Below are 20,732 nucleotides of genomic sequence, written 5' to 3' on the forward strand. Positions count from 1 at the left end.
TGCCTTCTGATGCACAGGGCATTGGTTTGATCCCTGGTTGAGGAGCTAAGAGCTCACATGTCTTGGAGCCAAAAAAAACCTGAAACAGAAGCAATGTTGTAACAAATTCAATAGAGGCTTTAAAAACTGTCCAGGTGCAAAAAAAAAATATCTTAAAAAAAAAAAGTAAAGTAAACCCTGCCTGTTAGTTGCCATCTTGATTTCCTTCCACTCCAGGTGAAGTGTTGCCCTGGATCTGTATTGGGTCTCTTTCCAGCTTCAGGGAACTCTTGCCCATAGAGTTTCCTCCTGCCCATATGACTACATTACATCTTGTTACTCCTAGGTTCTAGAATGGGTTCTGTGGATGCAGGACGATGCATCTAGAATCCTCTGTCTCTCCATCCCACATCTGTCCAGTCTTTGAGCCCAGGACCAGTGGCAGGAGCTGGTCTGGGAGGCCACAAGCATGTATTTTATCCCCAGCTCTTCAAGGGGCCTTGAACACATCACCGCTGTCCATACCAAAACCACACAACAGCTCTAGCCCACCCGTGACCTACTTGGTTGTTGAAGGAATGCAGACGATGTTGGAGTTTCATGTTACATGATGTTTTCTCCACATCATCCTTGTGTTAGATATAACTCAGGAGCAATATTGATTGTACTATATTGTAGATATCTCCAGGAGAGCTGGGGAAGGGAGAAAGGTCACCAGGCAACATTCCAGGAGCAAAAAGTGCGAGCTCTTCCCTGCCTGGTCCCTAGATTCGGAGCAGCCTCAAGCTTTCTGCTGTGGCCTGTGCTTTTCTAGGTGTTATATAACATTGCTTTCATGTACGCCAAGAGAGAGGAATGGAAAAAGGCTGAAGAACATTTAGCGTTGGCTGTGAGCATGAAGTCTGAGCCGAGACATTCCAAAATCGACAGAGCCATGGAAAGTGTTTGGGTGAGTGTGCTGGCGAAGCAGGTGGCGAGAGGGTCTGCTTGGGTTTGGATTTGTTTCTGTGGACATGCCGATTGGGGATCAAAAATGTGGTGCTCTCACTTCCTCTGAGCTCCGGGTAACACTGATCTTGGGGTCTGTTTCCCTGTGGGATCTTGAATGTGGAAGTCTAAGAAGCTGAAGCCTAGAGGAAGAGACAGCGGCGCCCTCCTCACGCCCCTCAGAGGGGGCTCTGGTGGGGGCGTGGGGGCAGCACCCAAGGGCAGAGGCTGTGCCCGCTCGCTCACCCCTGGGTTCTTGCAGCCTGGCTCCGAGCCAGGCACATGACAGTTCTCAAGAAAAAATGCATTGATTATAGGAACAAACGATGGGAAGTTGAGTTTGAGCACATGTAGGGATGAAGCTTGTTCTAAATCTTATTTTTAAACACCAGGAACAAGGGGGCTTAGGTCAGTCTGCACACATCTGTCCACGGCTGCAGCCCCCAGAGAGCACTGTCGTGGGCCTTGCTCGGGTCCTGGGCCACCCACGTCGGGAGTGACAGCCCCACTCGAGCCACACAGAATGGGAGAGGGCAGCCCCTCTCGGAAAAGAGGGTGCTGGGCAAACAGCACCCGCAGATGTCTCGGGTCCCAAACAGTCCTCCCTGACACAATAAGTCCAGCCCTGCACGTGGAGAAAAAGCGCCCTTGAGAGGTTCTCTCAATGGATCCGCGCATCTGCTCAGTGAGGGACCAGGGTCGTCACCCCCATTTTACAGGTTGGAAAAGACTCTGTTCTCTGTGTTTTAGAAACAGAAGCTCTATGAGCCGGTAGTGATCCCTGTGGGCAGGCTCTTTCGGCCGAATGAGAGGCAAGTGGCTCAGCTGGTCAAGAAGGATTACCTAGGCAAGGCCACGGTGAGTGAGGCCGTTCGGAGTCCCCTGAGTCCCCTCTTGCATGAGCCCTGTGGAGTGAGGGCAAGGGGACCCTGGAGGAAGGGGCGCCTGCCTCTGGTTCTGCCCTGGGGAGGCAGCTTCTCACCCGAGGGTCGGCAAGCCCATCCTTAGCCACCGTCCACTTCGGGAACCAAGTCCCTGTGAGAACAGACCCAGAGCGTGAGGAAGGAAGGGGTCCTGGGGAGACCCAAGAAGGACGGGCACGCGGAGCCGGCACAGCCCTCACACCTCCCTGTCCCAATTTCAGGTCGTGGCGTCTGTGGTAGACCAGGACAGCTTCTCAGGGTTTGCCCCCCTGCAGCCACAGGTGAGGTGGTCCTGCTCTTCTCCGCGCGTCTCCAGGGCTGGGAAAGAGCCAATTCGGGCAGCCAGAGTGTCTGTGCTGAGCGGCCTTGTTTTCAGGGCTCCTTAAGCTGAGCTCTCGGTCTGCAGAGGGTGTCTGCCGGGCCACGCTTGCTCAGGGATCCCAGAGCGGGAAGGGGAACAAGATCATATGCTTGGGCGTCATCTCAAGTCCTCAGGAGCCAGCCCTCCATTTCCCCCTCAAATGCCAGCCTTCACTTCTCTAAAGTTCCAGGAGAGCTCAGCGTGCCTCGTCTCTCCCGAAGCCTTGACTGTTCGCTCAGAAAACTGAAACAACAGCCGTGGAAGGCTTTTGCTTCTTGTCCCTTCTCAGACACAGGACACAGTGGGGGGATCTCTTCTGGCTGCACCCATCGGCCGCATGCAGTGATTCCCTCGGGAACATGGGCGGGGGTCCCCAGGGCGAACCATCTTTCCCCCCAAGCTGGGCTCACAGACGGTTCCAGATAGACTAGATACCAGTGGGTCTGGAATGTGAAGGTGGTGCTTCCGTGTGAAGGGAAGCGGGTAGTGCCGGCTGAGGACAATTCCAGCTCTGTGGCAACAGAACCGTTACGGGCAGGGGCGTCGGTCCACGCGAGCACAGCGAGGAGCTTCTGAGTGTGGTGGTCCCACGGTCCAGGGTGCACACACCTGGCCACTCTGGGGGCCGCGCTGACAGCCTCCCAGGGTCAGAGAGTTGACTGCTGGCCCAGAAGGCCACCAAGGCTGGGGAACCGGAGGCTAAGAGGAACAGAGGAGGAGAGCAAGAGAGGCGAGATTCTTTGACCTCTCTCTTTACCAGAGAGTTGAAGAAAGCCTTGCAGGACTCCCTTGGGCTTTGGGGCACCCAGGGGACTCCCAGAGGGGAAAAAGCCCGGATAACTGGGCTCCACAGTTCTCAGGGTAGAACAGGGATCACACTTCAAAAGGAGATTCTTACCTGACCAGTGGACCTTGAGTTTATTTTCATTTATTTTTAAAAATTTTTATTAAGTTATAATTTACATATCATACAATTCACTTACTTCACTTGCACAACTGAATGAGTTTGGGTATATTTACAGAGTTGTGTAACTATCATCACAGGCATGGAGGTTTTTTTGGCCACATGGCATGTGGGATCTAGTTCCCTGATCAGGGATCAAACCCTCGCCCCCTGCACTGGAAGCACAGAAAGCCACTGGAATGCCAGGGAAGCCCCCTGAGTTGGTTTTTAACTACCCACGGATGTCATGTGATAGAGCAGATGTTAATTATAGAGCAGCGCTTTGAGAAACTGTCCTAGGAGGGGGATGGAGTTCAAGGGCAGAAGCACCCTCATGATGCCATGTTGCTCTGTGACAGCTAAAACTCCAGAAACCAAGTCTGGCTCAAGATGCATTGCTGTGCTGGTGAAATCTGGGCCCAGGGAGCTGGTGGGAGGTGTTCTTTTCCAGTTTAGTCAGGGTACATGATTGCTTTCTCCCTCGAGAGTGTTCTAATTGAGCCAGAAATGCAGTCTTCAATGTTCTGGTCTAGAAGGAGGCTTAAATTACTATTAACTGTCTGTTCTCTCTCCCCTCCTTCCCTTGTGATCCTGGCTTCCTTTATTTCTCCTGAATGTCCGACAGGCAGCTGAGCCTCCACCCAGGCCGAAAACCCCAGAGATCTTCAGGTAAGTTAGATTTAGACCAAAATGCAGAATATCCAAACTCCCAAGCCTGAACTGAGGGCAACGAAGGGGTGAAGAAGGTGAAGCTGGGGTCAGGGTCCAAATTGTGAGGAATTTAGCCTGGCACATCAGGCTCCTCCTGCTTTCAAGGCTAGAGCGGAATGACGGTGGGAATGGAGCTTCCAACACGGTGAGGCTGACGGTGGTGACCTGGCTACAGCCGCAGGGTGGCATCCCCATGCCAGCATGCACCCAGAGAGCGAGAGGTTGTCGCTGAAGGACCACAGTGTCTGTGGAACACCACGCTCTGAGGGCTGCACACAAACCTCAGGGTAGAAGAGAGGAGGGTGCCCTCCTCTCAGGAGGAGCCCCCTGAGAGGCCAGGCTCCCTGGAGCTGGGAGAGCAGAGTGGGAGGCCGGAACGGCGTGTCCTTTCCTGTGTGGGCGCGTTTTTCACTCCCTGTTGGCACACGTTTTCTGAAGAAGGAAGAGGAAGGACTCGAGAAAAAGAAGTCATTCTTCTGTAAGAGGAGAAGCCGAGGATGACAAAACCTACAGCTTTCTTCAGAGTTATCTCTAAGTGAAGAAGCAAGCCCAGCTTCCCCCTCCCCACTAGGGAAGGTTGTAACAAGGAGTGCAGAGAGTGCCAAAGCAACAAGAAAAAAGGAAGGGGGCTATGAACTCACCCCTAAGCTCCCCATGTGCTTGGGGGGGCCGTCTCCCCTGCAGAGATGGATGCAGGGTCTGGAGACAAGAGGAGGGGCCGAAGGGAAGGTAGCAGAGTGGGAGGGAGAGGGAAGCAGCCTGGAGAGGCCAGCCGGCAGCAGTCACACATTCTGAAGTGGCTCAGATGGGACGCCCCAGAGCGGAGCAGGCCTTGAGGAAACAGTAAAGGGGAAACATTACATAATGCAGAGTAAGGCAGCCTCACATCCCCCCACTGCCTCCCGGCCCATCTCTCCTACTTTCTGTCCCTCCCCCGTGGACGGCCCCAGCTGGCTCTAGGGCAGAGGTACCCAACCCATGGGTCATGGACTGGACCAGTCTGTGGCCCGCTAAGGAACTGGGCCGCACTGTAGGAGGCAAGTGGCAGGGAGCGAGCAAAGCTTCATCTGTGTTTACAGCTGCTCCCCATCACTCAAATTACCACCTGAGCTCTGCCTCCCGTGAGGTGAGCAGCGGCATTAGGTTCTCATAGGAGCTGGAACCCTAACCCTAAAGTCAAGGCGGAATATCCTGAAATTGCCACAAAACAGAAACACAGTGCACAAGAAATGCAGTCATGTCTAAACCATCCCCCCACCCTGGTCCATGGATAAACTGTCTTCCATGAAACCCATCCCTGGTACCAAAAAGGTTGGGGACTGCTGTTCTAGAGGATTTCTCCTCCCCCGTCCCCCACTCATCTCCTCACCCAGCAGGTTCTCATCCACTTTCTACTTTGCACCCTGGCATCTGATTGGGCCCCGCCCAGACTCAGCCACTGGCCAAGCACAGCTGGGATCCTTCCTCTTCAGAAGGGAAGGGAGGATGGGGGTTGCAAGGCGTCGTCAAGTGTTGCGTTATGTTTTGTTTTACTCTTGCCCCACTGCATGTGTGGTTACGGAGCATGTTCACATGCAGAGTCCTCTTGAGCCCTCAGATGGGCAACTCCCTGCTCGGGGTCACCTGGGCAGTTAGAGGTGGAAGTGAGGCTCCTGGCTCCGGATCCATAGTTGCTGACCCACAGCATCATGGGAGCAGATGTGGTCCAGGCTAGATGGTGGATGGGATCTCGAATCTTGTGTCCACCCCTCCTCTTCTCCCCACCCCCATCCCGCAGGGCCCTGGAAGGGGAAGCCCACCGTGTGTTGTTTGGGTTTGTGCCTGAGACACCAGAGGAGCTACAGGTCATGCCAGGGAACATCGTCTTTGTTTTGAAGAAGGGCAATGATAACTGGGCTACGGTCATGTTCAACGGGCAGGTATTCAGAGGATGGGGCGGTGGGTTTATGGGCACAGGATCCTGGCAGCACATGGCAGAGCTTTTTGAGGAGCAGCATCTGCTGCCTTACATGCAGGCCAGCTGCCCCCTCTTTCTCCTGTCCCCCCACCCCTCCCCACGTCTCTGGGCGTCCTGCACTGTGGCTACTGACGAGTGCATCTTTGCTTCCCCCTTTCTGGCTCCGCGATGCTGCGCTGCAGAAGGGGCTCGTTCCCTGCAACTATCTCGAACCAGTTGAGTTGCGGATCCATCCTCAGCAGCAGCCTCAGGTAACGGAGCACCAAGGGCTGACCCGTTCCCTTCCCACCCCTGAACCCCGCCACCGACAGACCATGGGGGGGAGAAGAGCAGAGAGGAAGAGGCACTGGGGACTCACTAGTCCTGAGCCCACCTTGAGTTGGTACCAGCTGCCCAGAGCTGAACCTAGGGATGAAAGAAAAAACCCAGATGTGCTGAGTGGAGGCATCAGCAGGTCCTACTGGGCCCCCAGCTCTGTGATCCCTCCTGGTCAGGGGTGACCTGACCACAGCTACAGCAGGTGATGACTTAGGTCTTCCCAGGAGGTCTTCTTCACCCGGAAGAATAGTCAACGTGCTGGCTGGTGAAATCCACTCACCATAGGAAATCTGCTTTAGAGCACTGAGTCAGAGTGGACCTTGCCAGCCACTGCTTCCATGCTGCTGCCACCCCCACCACCCTGTCTTGATGACCTGCCCTTCTGCCAGGCCTGGGGAGTGGTCTTTGTTGGATCTGTGCAGATGCCTGATGGCAACAGATCCTGTCTCTCTCTAGACTGTGCAACCAGTTATTCTCTGTGGGGTTGGCCTTCCCTGATCACAGTCACGATGTCTAGATGACTGGAAGAGTTCTAAATGCCATGTAGATGAGAAGTGGCATGTTTCCTTTGAAGGGGCAAGGTGTAGAGTGAGAGGCTGAGCTAAGACAAGGGTCCTACCCTGCCTCCAGTGGGTTTCCAGTGTGGCAATTGAGGTGATTAGGCAGCAAGGGCCTTGTGGCTGGGGGGTTAGGATTCTTATTTTCTCATTATTTCTACTGTGATTGTTTTCACCAGGCCCACTCTGTCTCCCACTGAACCAACACTTCCCTTCAATTCAGTTCAGTTGCTCAGTTGTGTCTGACTCTTTGCAACCCCATGGACTGTAGTATGCCAGGCTTCCCTGTCCATCATGAACTCCTGGAGTTTACTCAAACTCATGTCCATTGAGTTGGTGATGCCATCCAACCATCTCATCCTCTGTCGTCCCCTTCTCCTCCCGCCTTCAATCATTCCCAGCCCTTAGTCTCCACTAAATGTCATCACCACTCCAACTTTTAGGAAGTTGTTTGCATCTGGCCCCCTTCCATGGTGGTCTGCAGGGTCTCCCCCACTCCTACCCCTGCCTAAGAACTGTGTCTGCATGAAGGTTCTCACCCTCTCTCCCTGTCCCCTCCAGGAAGAAACCTCCCCGGCGTCTGATATCCCAGCTCCTCCGAGTTCCAGTGCTCCTGGAAGACCCCAGTTGTCACCAGGTTAGTGTCTCTGGAGGACCATCCCGGGATTGGGTGCAGAAGTGCTCCAGACTGCCTGCCCACCAAGGGTTGCTCTCTCATCCTGACAGAATCTGGTTTCTTGTACTCCCAGCTTATGATTACAAGGCCCCAGAGCGCCGCCCCTGCTCCTGTGTCACTCACCCACCCAAAACACAGGAAAACAGAAATCCTTCCTCCCTGCCTGCTCCAGAACATGCATGGAGCTTGGGTAAAGGCAGCTGCTTTCTGGTGGGCTGTGAGCATCCCAACTCAGTCATTAAGTAGTGGGACCTTATCCCAGGAGGAGAGGTTCAAGTAATTATACCTGTTGACCTCAGAGCGGGGTGAAGTGGTTCTTCTCAAGTGACTGAGGAGCTCTATCTAGAAAAGAAACTCTGCAGAGCCCCGGAGGATGGACCAAGAACCAAGGTGCAGACATGAGAGGGATACTCTCCTGATACGTGGAGGTGGCTGCCCTGGGAAGTCATGGACTTTTGGTTACTAACGTGGGTTAAGCAGATCCTGAGTAAGTGCTTGGTAGAGATGCATTGACTAGGTGACCTGTTCAGATCCTAGATCAATGACTGTCATGCCCACCTGATCAACAGAATCACTTGGGATGCTCCCCACCCCTATTTTTACTTTGAAAATATTAAACCTACAGAAAGGTTGAAAGTATGGTACAATATGAACATAAGAATATCTTTCACTTAAATTCAGTAATTATTAACATTTTGCATCATGTACTTGGGCTGCTCCTCTCGTTAATATAATTTTTTTTCTAGTTGCTGAACCACTTGAAACTAAGTTACAGACTCATGACACTTCACCCTATACTTCAGCATCTGTCTCCTAAGAACAAGGATGCTCTTCTGCATAAGCACAATATAATTGTTATATCTAGGATAGTGTTAATATAGTATATGTTATTATATAATATAGATTATATATTTCATATTCAAATTTCTCCTATTATCCCCCACTGTCCTTGACAGCTTTTTTTTTCATTTATTTTTATTAGTTGGAGGCTAACTACTTCACAATATTGTAGTGGTTTTTGTCATACATTGATATGAATCAGCCATGGATTTACATGTATTCCCCATCCTAATAGCTTTCTTTAATTTATATTTTCTAGGGGCCCATCAGGATCACATATTAACCTAGGAAGATTTTAAGAATGTAGAATCAAAGGCTTTTGATTCTGATTTTTTAGGACTGGAATCAGGCTTAGAAACCTGTTTTTCTAGGAAAAAAAATCCAAAGAGATTCTAATGATCAGCTGGGTTTGAGATCAGTGGTCTTTTTCAAGCAGGCACTGCTGTTTCCATGGTGAATATCACTATACATACTTTTCTTATATAAATTATATGTGTTTAGTCACTCAGTCATGTTTGACTCTTTGCAATCCCATGGACTGTAGCCCACCAGGCTCCTCTGTTCATGGGATTCTCCACGCAAGAATACTGGAGTGGGTAGCCATTCACTTTTTGGGTTGGGAAGATGAGATCTTCCCAACCAATCCCAACCTTGGAACTGAACCCAGATCTCCTGAATTGCAGGCAAATTCTTCACCATCTGAACCACCAGGGAAACCCCAGAAATTATATATGTACTGCTACATTAATATATTTTAAACATTAGAAAATATACAAAAGATAAAGGACAAATTAAAAATAAGTGGTTATTTCTTCCTGTGGCCCCTGGCTGATCCTATACTCCCTGGTTTTGTTTTGGTGGAGCCCACTGCTTTAACTGACCTTTGGGAATCTTGCATGATACCACTACCCCAGCAGCACTACGGTTAGCTGTCCTTTGGGATCCCTCCCTAACCCCATGGGCTGGTGAGGATGTGACGGTCCTTTGGTAATTACCTATATGCTCCCTAGAAGCAGAGACTGGGTTCATTTGTGTGTTCATGGCTTTGCCCTTCACAGCTACCCAATGATTTCCCCCACAGTTTATTAAGGTTAATAATCACCCCACAGGTTAAAGCATATGAGGTTGGGTGCCTGGTTCTAAGTGGTTTCATCTTGTGTATGGCAGGGGCTAGCCAAGAGTGTTCATTCAATATCTTCCTTTGTTTTACTCTCACCTTCTCCATTTAGGTCAGAGAGGAAAAGAAGAGCCCAAGGTAATTTTTTTTTTCTCAAGGGGTACAGAGAGGAAGAGCTTAGGTTGCCCACCTAACCATTTCTACTGGTGGTTTCCTTGGATTGTAGAAAGAGCCCCAAAGGAAGGGGTATACCAGTTGTTACCATACATACAGGGACCAGGGACACCCCCCCTCCCATTTGACAATCTCTCCCTCTTCCATGCACACACTGCCTGCTGGCCCATGGCTGGTGGGCCAGGTACCACCCATAGGAATTTTTATCCAAGTGTGAGTTGAGCTGGAGGACAGGGCTCTGAAGGCCCTCTCATGTTAGTGTGAAACCAGGCACTTCTGGGCCTTTCCCCGCCATGGGGTCCTTACTCCCTGGGATCCAGCATGTTGCTCGGAGGACGCCTCAGGCACTCACAGATTCCCTTTGCTGGTTCTCCTGGCAGGAAGTCAAGCTCAGTGTCCCCGCGTCCTACACACTCAAGGTGCATTACAAGTACACGGTGGTCATGGAGACTCAGTTCAGGCTCCCCTACAGCCAGGTCCGGGACATGGTGGCTAAGAAGCTGGATCTCCTGCCGGAACACACGAAGCTGAGGTGAGCGGCACACAGGGAGACGTGAGGGTACAGCCGGGCGCCCGCTGCTGGCCAAGGATGGGCCTGCCCTGCTGCTGTCTGACTTGCTTCTCCCTCACTACCTCTACCCAGCTACCGTCCTCGGGACAGCAATGAGCTGGCGCCCCTTTCAGAATTCAGCATGAAGGATGCCTGGGACCAAGTGAAAAACTACTGCCTGACGCTGTGGTGTGAGAACACCGTGGTGAGTGCCCAGGGGCATGGAAGGCTGGATTTCCAACAGGCCACTTCCTCCACCACAACTGAGCATTCACCCAGTGCCTGCTGGGTGCCTAGCCTAGGTGTAGTGTTGGGAACATGGCAGGTAACAAGCTGCAGCTCTGGCATCCTCACCCGGGGTGCAGCTGGGAGAGGTTTTCCCACAAGAGCAGAGCAGGCCCAGGAGCCCACAGAAAGCTTCAGGGCCCTTCCATCTGCTGCCACACCTAAGGTTTAGCCTCGATCAAGCAAGGTTAGAATGGAGTCGCAGCGTGAGGCCGAGTTCACAGCCATTCTTCACCTTAAGTTTCCATGGGGAAGGACATTTGGGAGTGAAAAAAAAATTAGCGAGCATTTATTTCATGAAGATGACTTGCGTAACAACCTTCTACTAACAGCAAACATCTACTGAGAAGATCCTGTGTGCCAGACACTGTGCTAAGCGCACTCTGTGTATGAATTCTTAAAACCCCATAACTCTGAGGTACGTGTTGTTATCCTGTTTTATAACGTAGGTGACAAGGCAAAGTGAGGTCCCCCTGGCCAACATTACTCAGCGCCTGCCTGTACTCTTGAACAGGGCTCCCATCCTGTTAGGAGTCAGGCTGCACGGCAGGAGGTGAGCGGCCCGTTAGCAGGGGAAGCTTCATCTATGTTTATAGGTGTTCCCCATCACTTGCATTACTGCCTGAGCTCTGAAAGTGACAGTGAAAGTCGCTCAGTCATGTAACTCTTTGTGACCCCATGGACTCTATAGTCCATGGAATTCTCCAGGCCAGAATACTGGAGTGGGATCTTCTCCAGGGGATCTTCCCAACTCAGGGATCGAACCCAGGTCTCCCACATTGGGGGCAGATTCTTTACCAGCTGAGCCACCAAGGGAAGCCCAAGAATATTAGAGTGGGTAGCCTATCCCTTCTCCAGTGGATCTTCCCGACCCAGGAATCGAACCGCAGTCTCCTGCATTACAGGCAGATTCTTTACCAACTGAGCTATCAGGGAAGCCCACCTGAGTGCTCCTCCTATCAGATAAGCAGTGGCATTAGATTCTCATAGGAGCTCAAACCCTACTGTAAACTGCATGTGAAGGAACTAGATTGTGCACTCCTTATAATGATCATCCCGAAAGCATCCCAACCCCCCTAACCCCAGGTCTGTGTTAAAACTGTCATCCATGAAACTGGTTCCTGGCGCCAAAAAATGTTGGGGACTGCTGCTCTTGAACACGTCGATGTACTGACAGAAAAAGGGCAGGTTATCCATAGGCCCTGGGGTCTAGAAGAGTTAACTGACTCTCCAGTGAGAATGAAGGGAGTCAGGAGCAAAGTTCGAGGCTAGAAGTAGCAGCTACATGTTAGTACTCTTCGGCTTTGTCCCGCAGTCTCCCAAGGAAAGGTTGCCATTTCTTTTTGCTGTAGATGTTAATTTTCTCTCCCAACAATGGTCCTTGAAAATCATCCATCTGCTTTCTGTCAACAAAGTTTTTTGTCTTTTATGTCATATCAGATAAGTGGATTGTACAGTATATATATATTGTGTCTTAATAGTCCATTTCTTTTGAATGCTAAATGGTATTCCATTGTATGGATACCACAACTGGCTTATTCATTCAGCTGTTGGTGCACATTTGGGTTGTTTCCAGCGTTTGTCTAGTGACATTAATTCTTCAACAAACATTTGCCAGGCACTTACTGCTCTCTAGATAGGTACTGGAGATATAAAAACTAGCAAGACACAGGCCCTTTTTCATAAGGGGAAGAGCAAGCAGATGACTACAAAGCGTGTGTGCAGTAAACTGATGGAGACGCACAAATGCTTTACTCTGTTATGTACGAATTTATGTAACATCGGGAGGGTTTCTCACCCAAAAATGCTGGAGGGAAGTGGGACAAGTCTTCCTAGAGAAAATGATGCTGAAATTGTCTTGAAGCTTAGTCTGAAAATGGTGCATAGTAATTAGCAAGGTGGAGGAGGTTAGGGTGAATGTATTATATAGATGGAAAGAACCAGAGGGACGACCACAAGAATCAGCCCAGTGGGAAAGGGGGGCTCAGTGCTGTTGGACAGGGACAGTGGTGGGAAAGATGTTGGAAAGACCACAGGGCCAGATGGGGGTAGCCTTGGACACCACTGTGCTGGGTTGATACTGTGAGCAGGCAAGATGATAGTGAGGTCTTGCTCTGTATTGGTAATTTAAGGGGCACATGAGCAAGGCAGGGAAATCAGCTAGGCTGGCTGGTGAGCTTCCTCTGAGTAAGCAGCTCCCGACCCACAATAGGGAGGCTGGGGAGTCCTGACACAGAGACCATGAATCTGCAGTTCCCACTGCCCAAAGCTGCCAAGTGGGGTCCCACTGACACTTCAGTTCTTCCTCTTCTCATCTGTTTCCTGCTTTAGCCTTTGTCAGCTGTGGCATCTGCAGTTTTATCTGCCTAGGGGGTATAAAACTAAATAGCTCCTAAGGGAATCCTTGGTCAACTACTAATTTTCAGCCACAAATGGACTTTTGACACCATACAAATGCCCACAGCAGGAAAGCTATTCCAGACATGTAGGCCGTGGGCCCAGCGAGTCCTTCCTCCAAACCCTCATCCCCACAGCTGGGTAGGGGTTACTGCTCAGTTAGGGAAGGGTCTCCTTTGCACTCAAACCAAAGACAAACGTTTGATCGGGGGTGGGGGGCTGGAAATGGGAGGGGAAGAACTAAAGAGGATGGATCTGGAGGCAGGCCCTGTAGTAAACCCCACAAAGTAAACCTAGTGGTCAGGGTTCAGAAAATTGTCTCAGGAAGTGGAGCCACTGGAGCTGAGACTTCGGGTGCTTCTGGCTGAAAGACCCAGGACCCTAGGAGTGAGTGAGTGTCCATGCAAGGTGTCCCTTTCAAAGTTTGAAAGGTCACTTTAGGTTTTCCAATGATCTGTGTTTGGACTAACCCCTTCAGTTCTGTCTTGAAAGGATTCCTATTAGTTCAGCTCTAAATGTGAATTTGTTGTTCAGTTGTGTTTGACTGTACAACCCCATGGACTGCAGCACGCCAGGCTTCCCTGTCCTTCCCCATCTCCTGGAGTCTGCTCAGATTCACGTCCATCGAATTGGTGATGCTATCTATCCATCTCATCCTCTGCTGCCCCCTTCTCCTCTTGCCCTCAATCTTTCCCAGTATCAGGGTCTTTCCCAATGAGTCAGCTCTTCATATCAGGTGGCCCAAGTATTGGAGCTTCAGCTTCAGCATTACTTCACTGCAAAGGTTGATTTTGATGTTTTAAATTATTTTTTGTTGTTTTTGTTAATGATTGTTAACTCCCACAGGGAGTTCCTGATTAACAGCTTTGGGGTGGTGCAAATTTGCCTTTTTGTAACAAGGTGCTCAGTGTTATGGGTGCTGGGGAAAGGGTGCTGGATTTGGGAGTTAGGTTTGACTTTGGGTTCTGTCCCTTACCTGGGATTCAACCTGTTTCTCCATCCGAGAAAAATTAACAATTGTGCCTATTCTACCTTTTTCAGGATTAACATAAGGTTTCACTAGCATTTTAAGAGGATCTACGGTCCTGTAGACCTTTTGGTTTCACTTTCCCAACCATACAGTGTTCATAAAAGTACACACCAGGTCTATGCTAGGCACTGATCACAAACTTGGCTTTGAGTTTATATCCCAGGTGTTACATTGACATTTTGCTGATTGATTCCTTCAGTGATGTTCAATGTTCATGGCAGGAAGTTACGAAAACTAATAGTACCTTTACTATTTCAGGGTGACCAGGGCTTTCCAGAAGAACCCGAAGAAAGCAAAAAACCTGGTGCTAATAACCAGACAACAGAACCTGAGCTTAAGGAAGGGAGCAAAGTGGTCGCTCTCTTCAGTTACGAGGCTACCCAGCCAGAAGACCTGGAGTTCCTGGAAGGGGACGTAATCCTGGTGATATCAACGGGTAAGTGCTACTCCCAGAATATAGAAACTAATGTACACATTAGCAGCAATAAATACAAGGACAGAGAGAAGAAAACATCAGTCAGCTACAAACTTTAGCCAATGGTTTCAATTTCCTTTCCAGTTCTTAGTGGGAGAGAGCAAAACTGAGTGTTCACCTCTCCATCTGTTGCTCTCCTGGGCAGGGAAGCAACCAATGGCAGACTTCGGTCACAGATTAAAGACTGTTTTGGAAGCCATGGGTTCTCACACGGGAGTTAATGAATTGGAAGGGGGCTTCAACCACTTTGTGTTTGCACTGAGCCATGTCATACTGATGTTTTGCAAACTACAGGTCTTTAAATTGATGTACTTTTTGAAGATGAAGGAAAAAGAGCATACATTTTGCCTTAAAAAAACGATTCAGAATTGCTCTCTCTGGTGACTTCCCAGGTTGTTAGAAATCAAACACAGTAAAAATTAAAGTAAGTGAGGGTTCTAACTTACTGCTTCTCAAACTTAAGTATGCTCGTGCATCTTTTGTAATTTGTTAAATTCCTCTGACCCAGCTCCAAAAATTCTGATTCAGGTCTGGGGTGGGGCCCACTAATTTGCATTTTTAACAAGATTCCAGGTGATGCTGGTCTACTGACCATACTGAGAAGCAGCATTCTATTAATAACTCATGGTTTGACACTCTTTTTCTTTACCTGGTAACAAGAGTCAGAGCAAAAGTTTCACTCACATGGCTGAAATCTTGTACATTAGCAATGCAAAACAGTGAAAACAGAACACCATTATCAATTATAACAGAAAATTAAGAAATGAGAGGGAAAAATTTTGAAGTTAATGGGGGTGAAGAGTGAGTATACGACTGTAGCAACAATATAAGAAATGAAAAACAAACGGGAAAAAAAAAAACAGGGAAAAAAAAAAAGAAAAAGAAAAACAAACAGGGTGCATGATCAATGTGTATATTCTAAAAGGGAGAATGGAAACTCAGTTTTAAGAGTTGGATTTAACTCCCCACACCATTTTTAAAGTGTCAATACCAAGCAACTGGCTAAATTTTTTTTTCAGGGGTGGGGATGAGATAAAGATGAACAAATGCTCTGAAAAGTCTTCTGGGTAGATATGGAGAGAAGGTGGTATACTCTTTACTGGGATTTGTATAGAAGTCTAAGTTGATTTAATTCAGGAAGTATCTATGTAAGATTTTGAAACTTTTATAACACACAGGGAAATAGAATTCAACATAAACATTGTGTAGGGCTAAGAGGTTGAGTTCAGTTGTATTCAACAATTATGAGATAGTTTCATTCCAAAAGTTTCTCAAATTTTAAATGTCAACCATCTGGGGAACTTGTTAAAATGGATTCTGAATCAGGTTTGGGGTGGGACCTGAGATTTGGCATTTCTAACAAGCTCCCAGGATCCAGCACAAATGCTGACACTCGTATCATAGAAGGGAGAATCAAGACAACAGTTTGCAATTAGAATTACCTTGGTGAACTCGGATGCCCAGCTACACTCCACACTAATGGACAGTTTCTGGGGACAGGATCCAAGTACTACATGGTGCTGCTGTAATGTCTGATGGAGACATGTTACATCCAAAGATGAGCCTCTGATCTGAACAGCTTCTACAGTCTGTTGGATGGGCTCTAAAATAGGTCATAGCTACCTAAGGTGTCTGATATTTATTGGCAGAATGACCCCAAACAAGCTATTAATCTCTCGTGTCTTCTCAGAACCTAGACTGAGTTATGTTCCCCTGGAATGTAGCTTTCAACTCCACAGAAAATTTAAAATGGGGATATTGGTGGCTCAGAGGTCAAAGCGTCTGCCTGCAGTGCAGGAGACCCGGGTTTGATCCCTGAGTTGGGACGATCCCCTGGAGAAGGAAATGGCAACCCACTCCAGTATTCTTGCCTGGAGAATCCCATGGAGGGAGAAGCCTGGTAGGCTACAGTCCATGGGGTCATAAAGAGTTAGACACGACTGAGTGACTTCACTTTGATACACTTTTGATTATCTATAACTGAGTTATGAAGTCTATGCACATACTTTATTAAAGTCTCAAAGAGGGGCTATGAAAATTCTTGTATTTTACAAACATGGACTGAACCCATCATTGCTCCAACTCACAATTCTTTGACCATTCACTAGTGAACAGTCATTATTAATCTATTTAACCAATGGCATATCCCTGTCCTGTAATCAAAACAAAGGTTCCCAACAAAGCTAAAACTCTATGTTAAAAAAAACCACCTCATACATAAGGATTCACTGTTCAATTTCTTTGGTAATTTTTTGAAGGCTCTACTTTTTCTGCATTTTACTTCTCTACAAAAACCAATAATGAGATAGCTCCTATGTTCACTCTTACCAGTCACTTTTCCAACACTGACTTTTCCCTGTCAGCACAACTGGGGGTGAAGAAGGACCAACATAAGTTCAATGTGGACTACTCGGGTGAGGGAATTCTATATTCATTTTAGAAGTCAACGTATATTTTTCCTTTTATCAGTGAATGAAGAATGGCTGGAGGGGGAGTGCAAAGGGAAGGTTGGCATTTTCCCCAAAGCTTTTGTTGAACAACATGCAACTACAGACTTGGAAAGCACGCCCTGAGGAGTCTAGGATGTTTCACAACCTACAACGTTGAAGAAAAGGAAGTACCATCATTTACAAGATTTAACATGCCTCTGCCATACATTCGAGACACCCCTCTGGAAGCATTAATTCATCTACTCTTCCGTTAAAACTTAACCTATTAGACGATGATGTAAGAACTTACAATGATTACCGTCAAGACAGGGAGGGGTGGTGGTCAGAAATGTCTAGAAGAGGAGGGTCTTCTAGGGTGCAGATAATCTGTTTCTTGCTCGGAGTGCTGGCTACTCAGATGTGTTTGGTTTGTGAAAATTCACCAAGTTGTATACTTACTGTTGGTACACTTCTCTACATATGTGATGCCTCAATAAAAAACTTACAAAAACATGATACCCAGAGTGCAGGCCCAAGACCTAAGTATAAAAATCCCCACTCCTACATCATTACTATCACAAATTCTCAGGGACCGAGGTAACTTAATAGGTAATTCAGAAGATGTGCGCATGCACGCCTACACACACGAAGCTAACATTTTCGGGATTAAAAGTCTCGCTGCTTAAACAGAACCTAGACTGAGTTATGTTCCCCTGGAATATAGCTTTTAATTTCACAGAAAATTAAAATACTGGAACTACATCCCTTGATTTCTTCTCATAGAGGACATCTGTTAAAGAGTATATGCCAACAGTGAGTATATGCCACTAATACTTGAGATGAAAAGCGGCCATGCTCAGGAAGCCAGTTGGTTAGTACTACCCTACTAGGTAACGTTTGTTTTTCAGGATTAACTTGGGTGAGCTTCCATAAATTCAAAAGGCCTGGCCTTAATTCCCCTTCCTCTTGCGGAATATTCTGCTAACAATTTTTCAAGTGTGTAGGTGCTTATGAAAAGTACACTTAGGAGACAAACTGTAGACTGAATCAACATCAATGTGAAAACGCAGCTGGTGGGTGTGCGCGCACACACACAGGTGAGGTGCGGTGTTGGCTCCCTCACACAGCGAAGGCTGGCAGGATACTGCTGGAAATCGGGGAACACAACTTGGGGAAATACAACTCCACAGCAAAGAACACCAAATACTGTTGCTGCTCATCACAATGAGTTGAGTTTACTGGGCCAATAGGATACACGGTCTCTGAGCTGCCTTATTAAGGTAACAGTAAGGATAAAAATGCTGAGTTGTTGACTCCTTTGCATAAGCCATTCTTTATTAGAACCCATCCCTTTTTGTAATCCTGCACATCAGTTTGAAATATTACTAAAAGCAAAAATAACCCTGAAGCATATTCGGTTTTTGACCTTCTTTAGTTCCCCTAGATGACTTGTGAGTAGTTTAAATTTGTTAAGTTGGATTTTCTTTTAGGATAGGAAAGAAACAATCTCTACACAGATCTGGTTGGAGAGAACATGGTTTAATTAAAGGCAAAGCTGATTTCAGCAGCTGCAGGTCTTGCACAGACAGACCAAAACAAATAAACAAAAACAAAAGAAACACAAAAGAAAGTTTGCTACACAGAACCAGTTTCTGATGAAGATTCTCCTTTCCCTCCTCATTACTCCACACTGAGGATGATAAGGCGAGGAACCCCGCCCCAAGAGTCAAAAAACATTCCAAACACCAAATTCTCATGCAGAAATGGGGCTGCAGACAGGACGTGGGCACTGCGGGAGCGAGAGACGGCGAACCTGGTGGGCATGTCGAGGGTGCAAGAGTCGGTGACAGTTCAAACACTGGAATGTTGCAGCTGCCTGAATGCAGAGCTCAAACACACAAAGTGGGTAAAGGCAGCAGGGACGGAGGCTCGGGAGGGAGGGGACAGGAGGTCGGTGGTCACGGAGGAGGGGCTGGAGAGAAGCACAAAGGGTTTCATATTGCCATTGGGTGGGGGACTTCACCCTTTCAGACCTTTCAAAAAAAAAGAAACAACAAAAACAAAAAACCCCAAACACCATGTCAAACTAAAAGAGCAATAATGTAAGCATTCGGGACTCCAACCACTCTCTCGGAAGAGCAATGAGCATGAATCTCTCACCCCTTTTCATTGCTGGGGCTGCCCAGACTCCAGTGACGACCGGGGCTCCTGGATGTGCTTCGCTCTGTAGCTGTTTTCCAGCTCTTGGGCCCCACGCTAGCTCCACACACTCACACGCACCACCCTTCCCCTCCAGGGAGCAGATGGGCCAGTGTGCACACACACAAACACTCACACACACACGCGCGCGCGCGAAGGAGAGCCCTCCCAGAAAACAAACCCTACCACTAGCACAGCAATTGGACATTTAGATTGTTTCCATAATTTCCCCTTAAAATATTACTTTTCCAGGAAATGACTATCAGAAATGCTGTCCTTCTGTTTCTACACAAGAAAAATCTTCAGTCCTCTTTCCTTCTAATAAATATCAGATAAAAAGTTTCTTTTCCTTTCTTCCACCTTTTCCAGAATGGACTCCGTTGTGTTTTCCTTCTGTGCCTGATGCACACGTGTCCGTGTCGCCTTGAATTTCACTCTGGAAGTGGAGGCTGGGAGACCACAGCCGGGCAAGGGCCTGGCTGCTCGGCGGGCCGTGCGCACGCCGCCACTTCCTTCCTCTTCAGACGGTCTTTTGGGCCCCAACTGCTGGCCCCCATGCTGTTGCTTCTTGGCGAGATGTTGTACACATTAGGAATAAAAACGATTACAGCACACAGCACAGGGTGGAAAGGGGGTGGAGGTCGGGACAGGAGGAGGTGGGTGGTAAGTAGGATGGGTGCACAAAAACCAACCAAACAAAAAGTAACCACACTGAAAGCTTCTACCTATTAAACTGTGTCAGGCCATGAATGGACTAGCCTGCCTGCTGTGGGACTCCTGCGACACTACCGTAAGATGGACAGCAGTCACAAGCGTTCCTTTAGAGCCCGACGGCAGTCCTTGGCTAGTCCAGCCCAGCACCACCAGCCATGCGGCATCCTCAACTGGGGCTCGAGCACCTACAGAGTGAAGGGCATTTCCGGCTGGAGTCTCCAGGCCAGAGGAGGGCCCACCAGAACCTTCTGAGTCAAAGTGGAGGCCGCGTCCTCTCCCTTATGGACCGTTTCCACGGGCTGAAGAGGTCGGTTTCCCCATCCTGTCACCACCGACCTCTCACAGGAGCAGTGCACGGGGTTTTTCCCTGCTACACACTGACTAGAAGAAGCACATCTGTGTATGGAAGAATTCAGTGTGATATCTTACTACTGAGAGTAATAACAATAATAAAAGATGTTCAGGAGTCATTTCAACTACATTCTCAGTCAGCAAAGCAATCATTAATGGATTCCTATTTTATTCCCCAAAGAGGAAAAAAAAAAGGACTGAGAAGTTCCCATTGGCTTCTCCCATCTGCCTTCCCTTCTCAGCTTTCACTTCCCACGTGGCTGGGGACATGCACGATGGAGAAGGTGAGAGGCGGTGATACCAGGGAGCTGAGTGAGACAAACAGCAGTTCCTCTCTCCCTCCGGAAGGCCCCGGGGGGACGGAGAGTTCCTGATGGTTTTTTCTTTTTGTTGCACTGCGGACATTTCGTGCACACTCAGCGGGCTGGTGGAATACTTACACCCTCTCAACAGCGAGACACAGAAAAGAGGGCTGCCACCTGCAGGGGACTGTGTGGGTCAGTCCTGCAAACCCAACATGCCATGGTTTATGGAGCCTTCATTCCCAGGGTTGCCACTCTGGCCTCAGTGTGGAGGGTTCATGGTGCCTTGTCCCCGCTGCTGTTTCTGCTTCTGCTGCATTAACAGCTGCTCCAAAGCGGAAGGTCCAGGATGCATCATGGAACTGGACCAGATAGACTGAAAAACAGCCCAGAGCTTGTCAGCAGAGGTCAGATGCCTGGCTGTCTGAAAGGGATCGGATTTTCAATCCCAGCCAAA

The 20,732-nt window shown here is 48.6% G+C and overlaps 2 protein-coding genes across 15 annotated transcripts in view; one reads left to right on the plus strand and one right to left on the minus strand.

Moving 5' to 3' along the window:
* Positions 1-17,225, plus strand: part of NCF2 (neutrophil cytosolic factor 2) — a 33,076-nt gene extending 15,851 nt beyond the window's left edge. The window contains exons 4-15 of the mRNA XM_043485509.1: positions 794-928; positions 1,717-1,824; positions 2,111-2,170; positions 3,819-3,862; positions 5,682-5,823; positions 6,044-6,112; positions 7,298-7,373; positions 9,482-9,507; positions 9,924-10,075; positions 10,187-10,298; positions 14,064-14,241; positions 16,750-17,225. Of these exons, the coding sequence (XP_043341444.1) occupies positions 794-928; positions 1,717-1,824; positions 2,111-2,170; positions 3,819-3,862; positions 5,682-5,823; positions 6,044-6,112; positions 7,298-7,373; positions 9,482-9,507; positions 9,924-10,075; positions 10,187-10,298; positions 14,064-14,241; positions 16,750-16,853 (1,206 nt within the window). The 3' untranslated portion in view covers positions 16,854-17,225. The remainder of the gene's footprint in view (positions 1-793; positions 929-1,716; positions 1,825-2,110; positions 2,171-3,818; positions 3,863-5,681; positions 5,824-6,043; positions 6,113-7,297; positions 7,374-9,481; positions 9,508-9,923; positions 10,076-10,186; positions 10,299-14,063; positions 14,242-16,749) is intronic.
* A 1,004-nt stretch (positions 17,226-18,229) lies between these two features.
* SMG7 (SMG7 nonsense mediated mRNA decay factor) overlaps positions 18,230-20,732 on the minus strand; it is a 78,252-nt gene continuing 75,749 nt past the window's right edge. For 9 of the 14 annotated variants that reach the window (XM_043485505.1, XM_043485499.1, XM_043485501.1 and 6 more), the window contains one exon: positions 18,230-20,651. In XM_043485505.1, the coding sequence (XP_043341440.1) occupies positions 20,538-20,651 (114 nt within the window). In that variant the 3' untranslated portion in view covers positions 18,230-20,537. Of the gene's footprint in view, positions 20,700-20,732 lie in introns of all 14 variants that reach the window. The other 5 variants (XM_043485497.1, XM_043485498.1, XM_043485494.1 and 2 more) reach the window with 1 other exon arrangement.

Source organism: Cervus canadensis, chromosome 13 (assembly GCF_019320065.1).
Source record: "Cervus canadensis isolate Bull #8, Minnesota chromosome 13, ASM1932006v1, whole genome shotgun sequence".
In the NCBI taxonomy this organism is placed as follows: domain Eukaryota; kingdom Metazoa; phylum Chordata; class Mammalia; order Artiodactyla; family Cervidae; genus Cervus; species Cervus canadensis.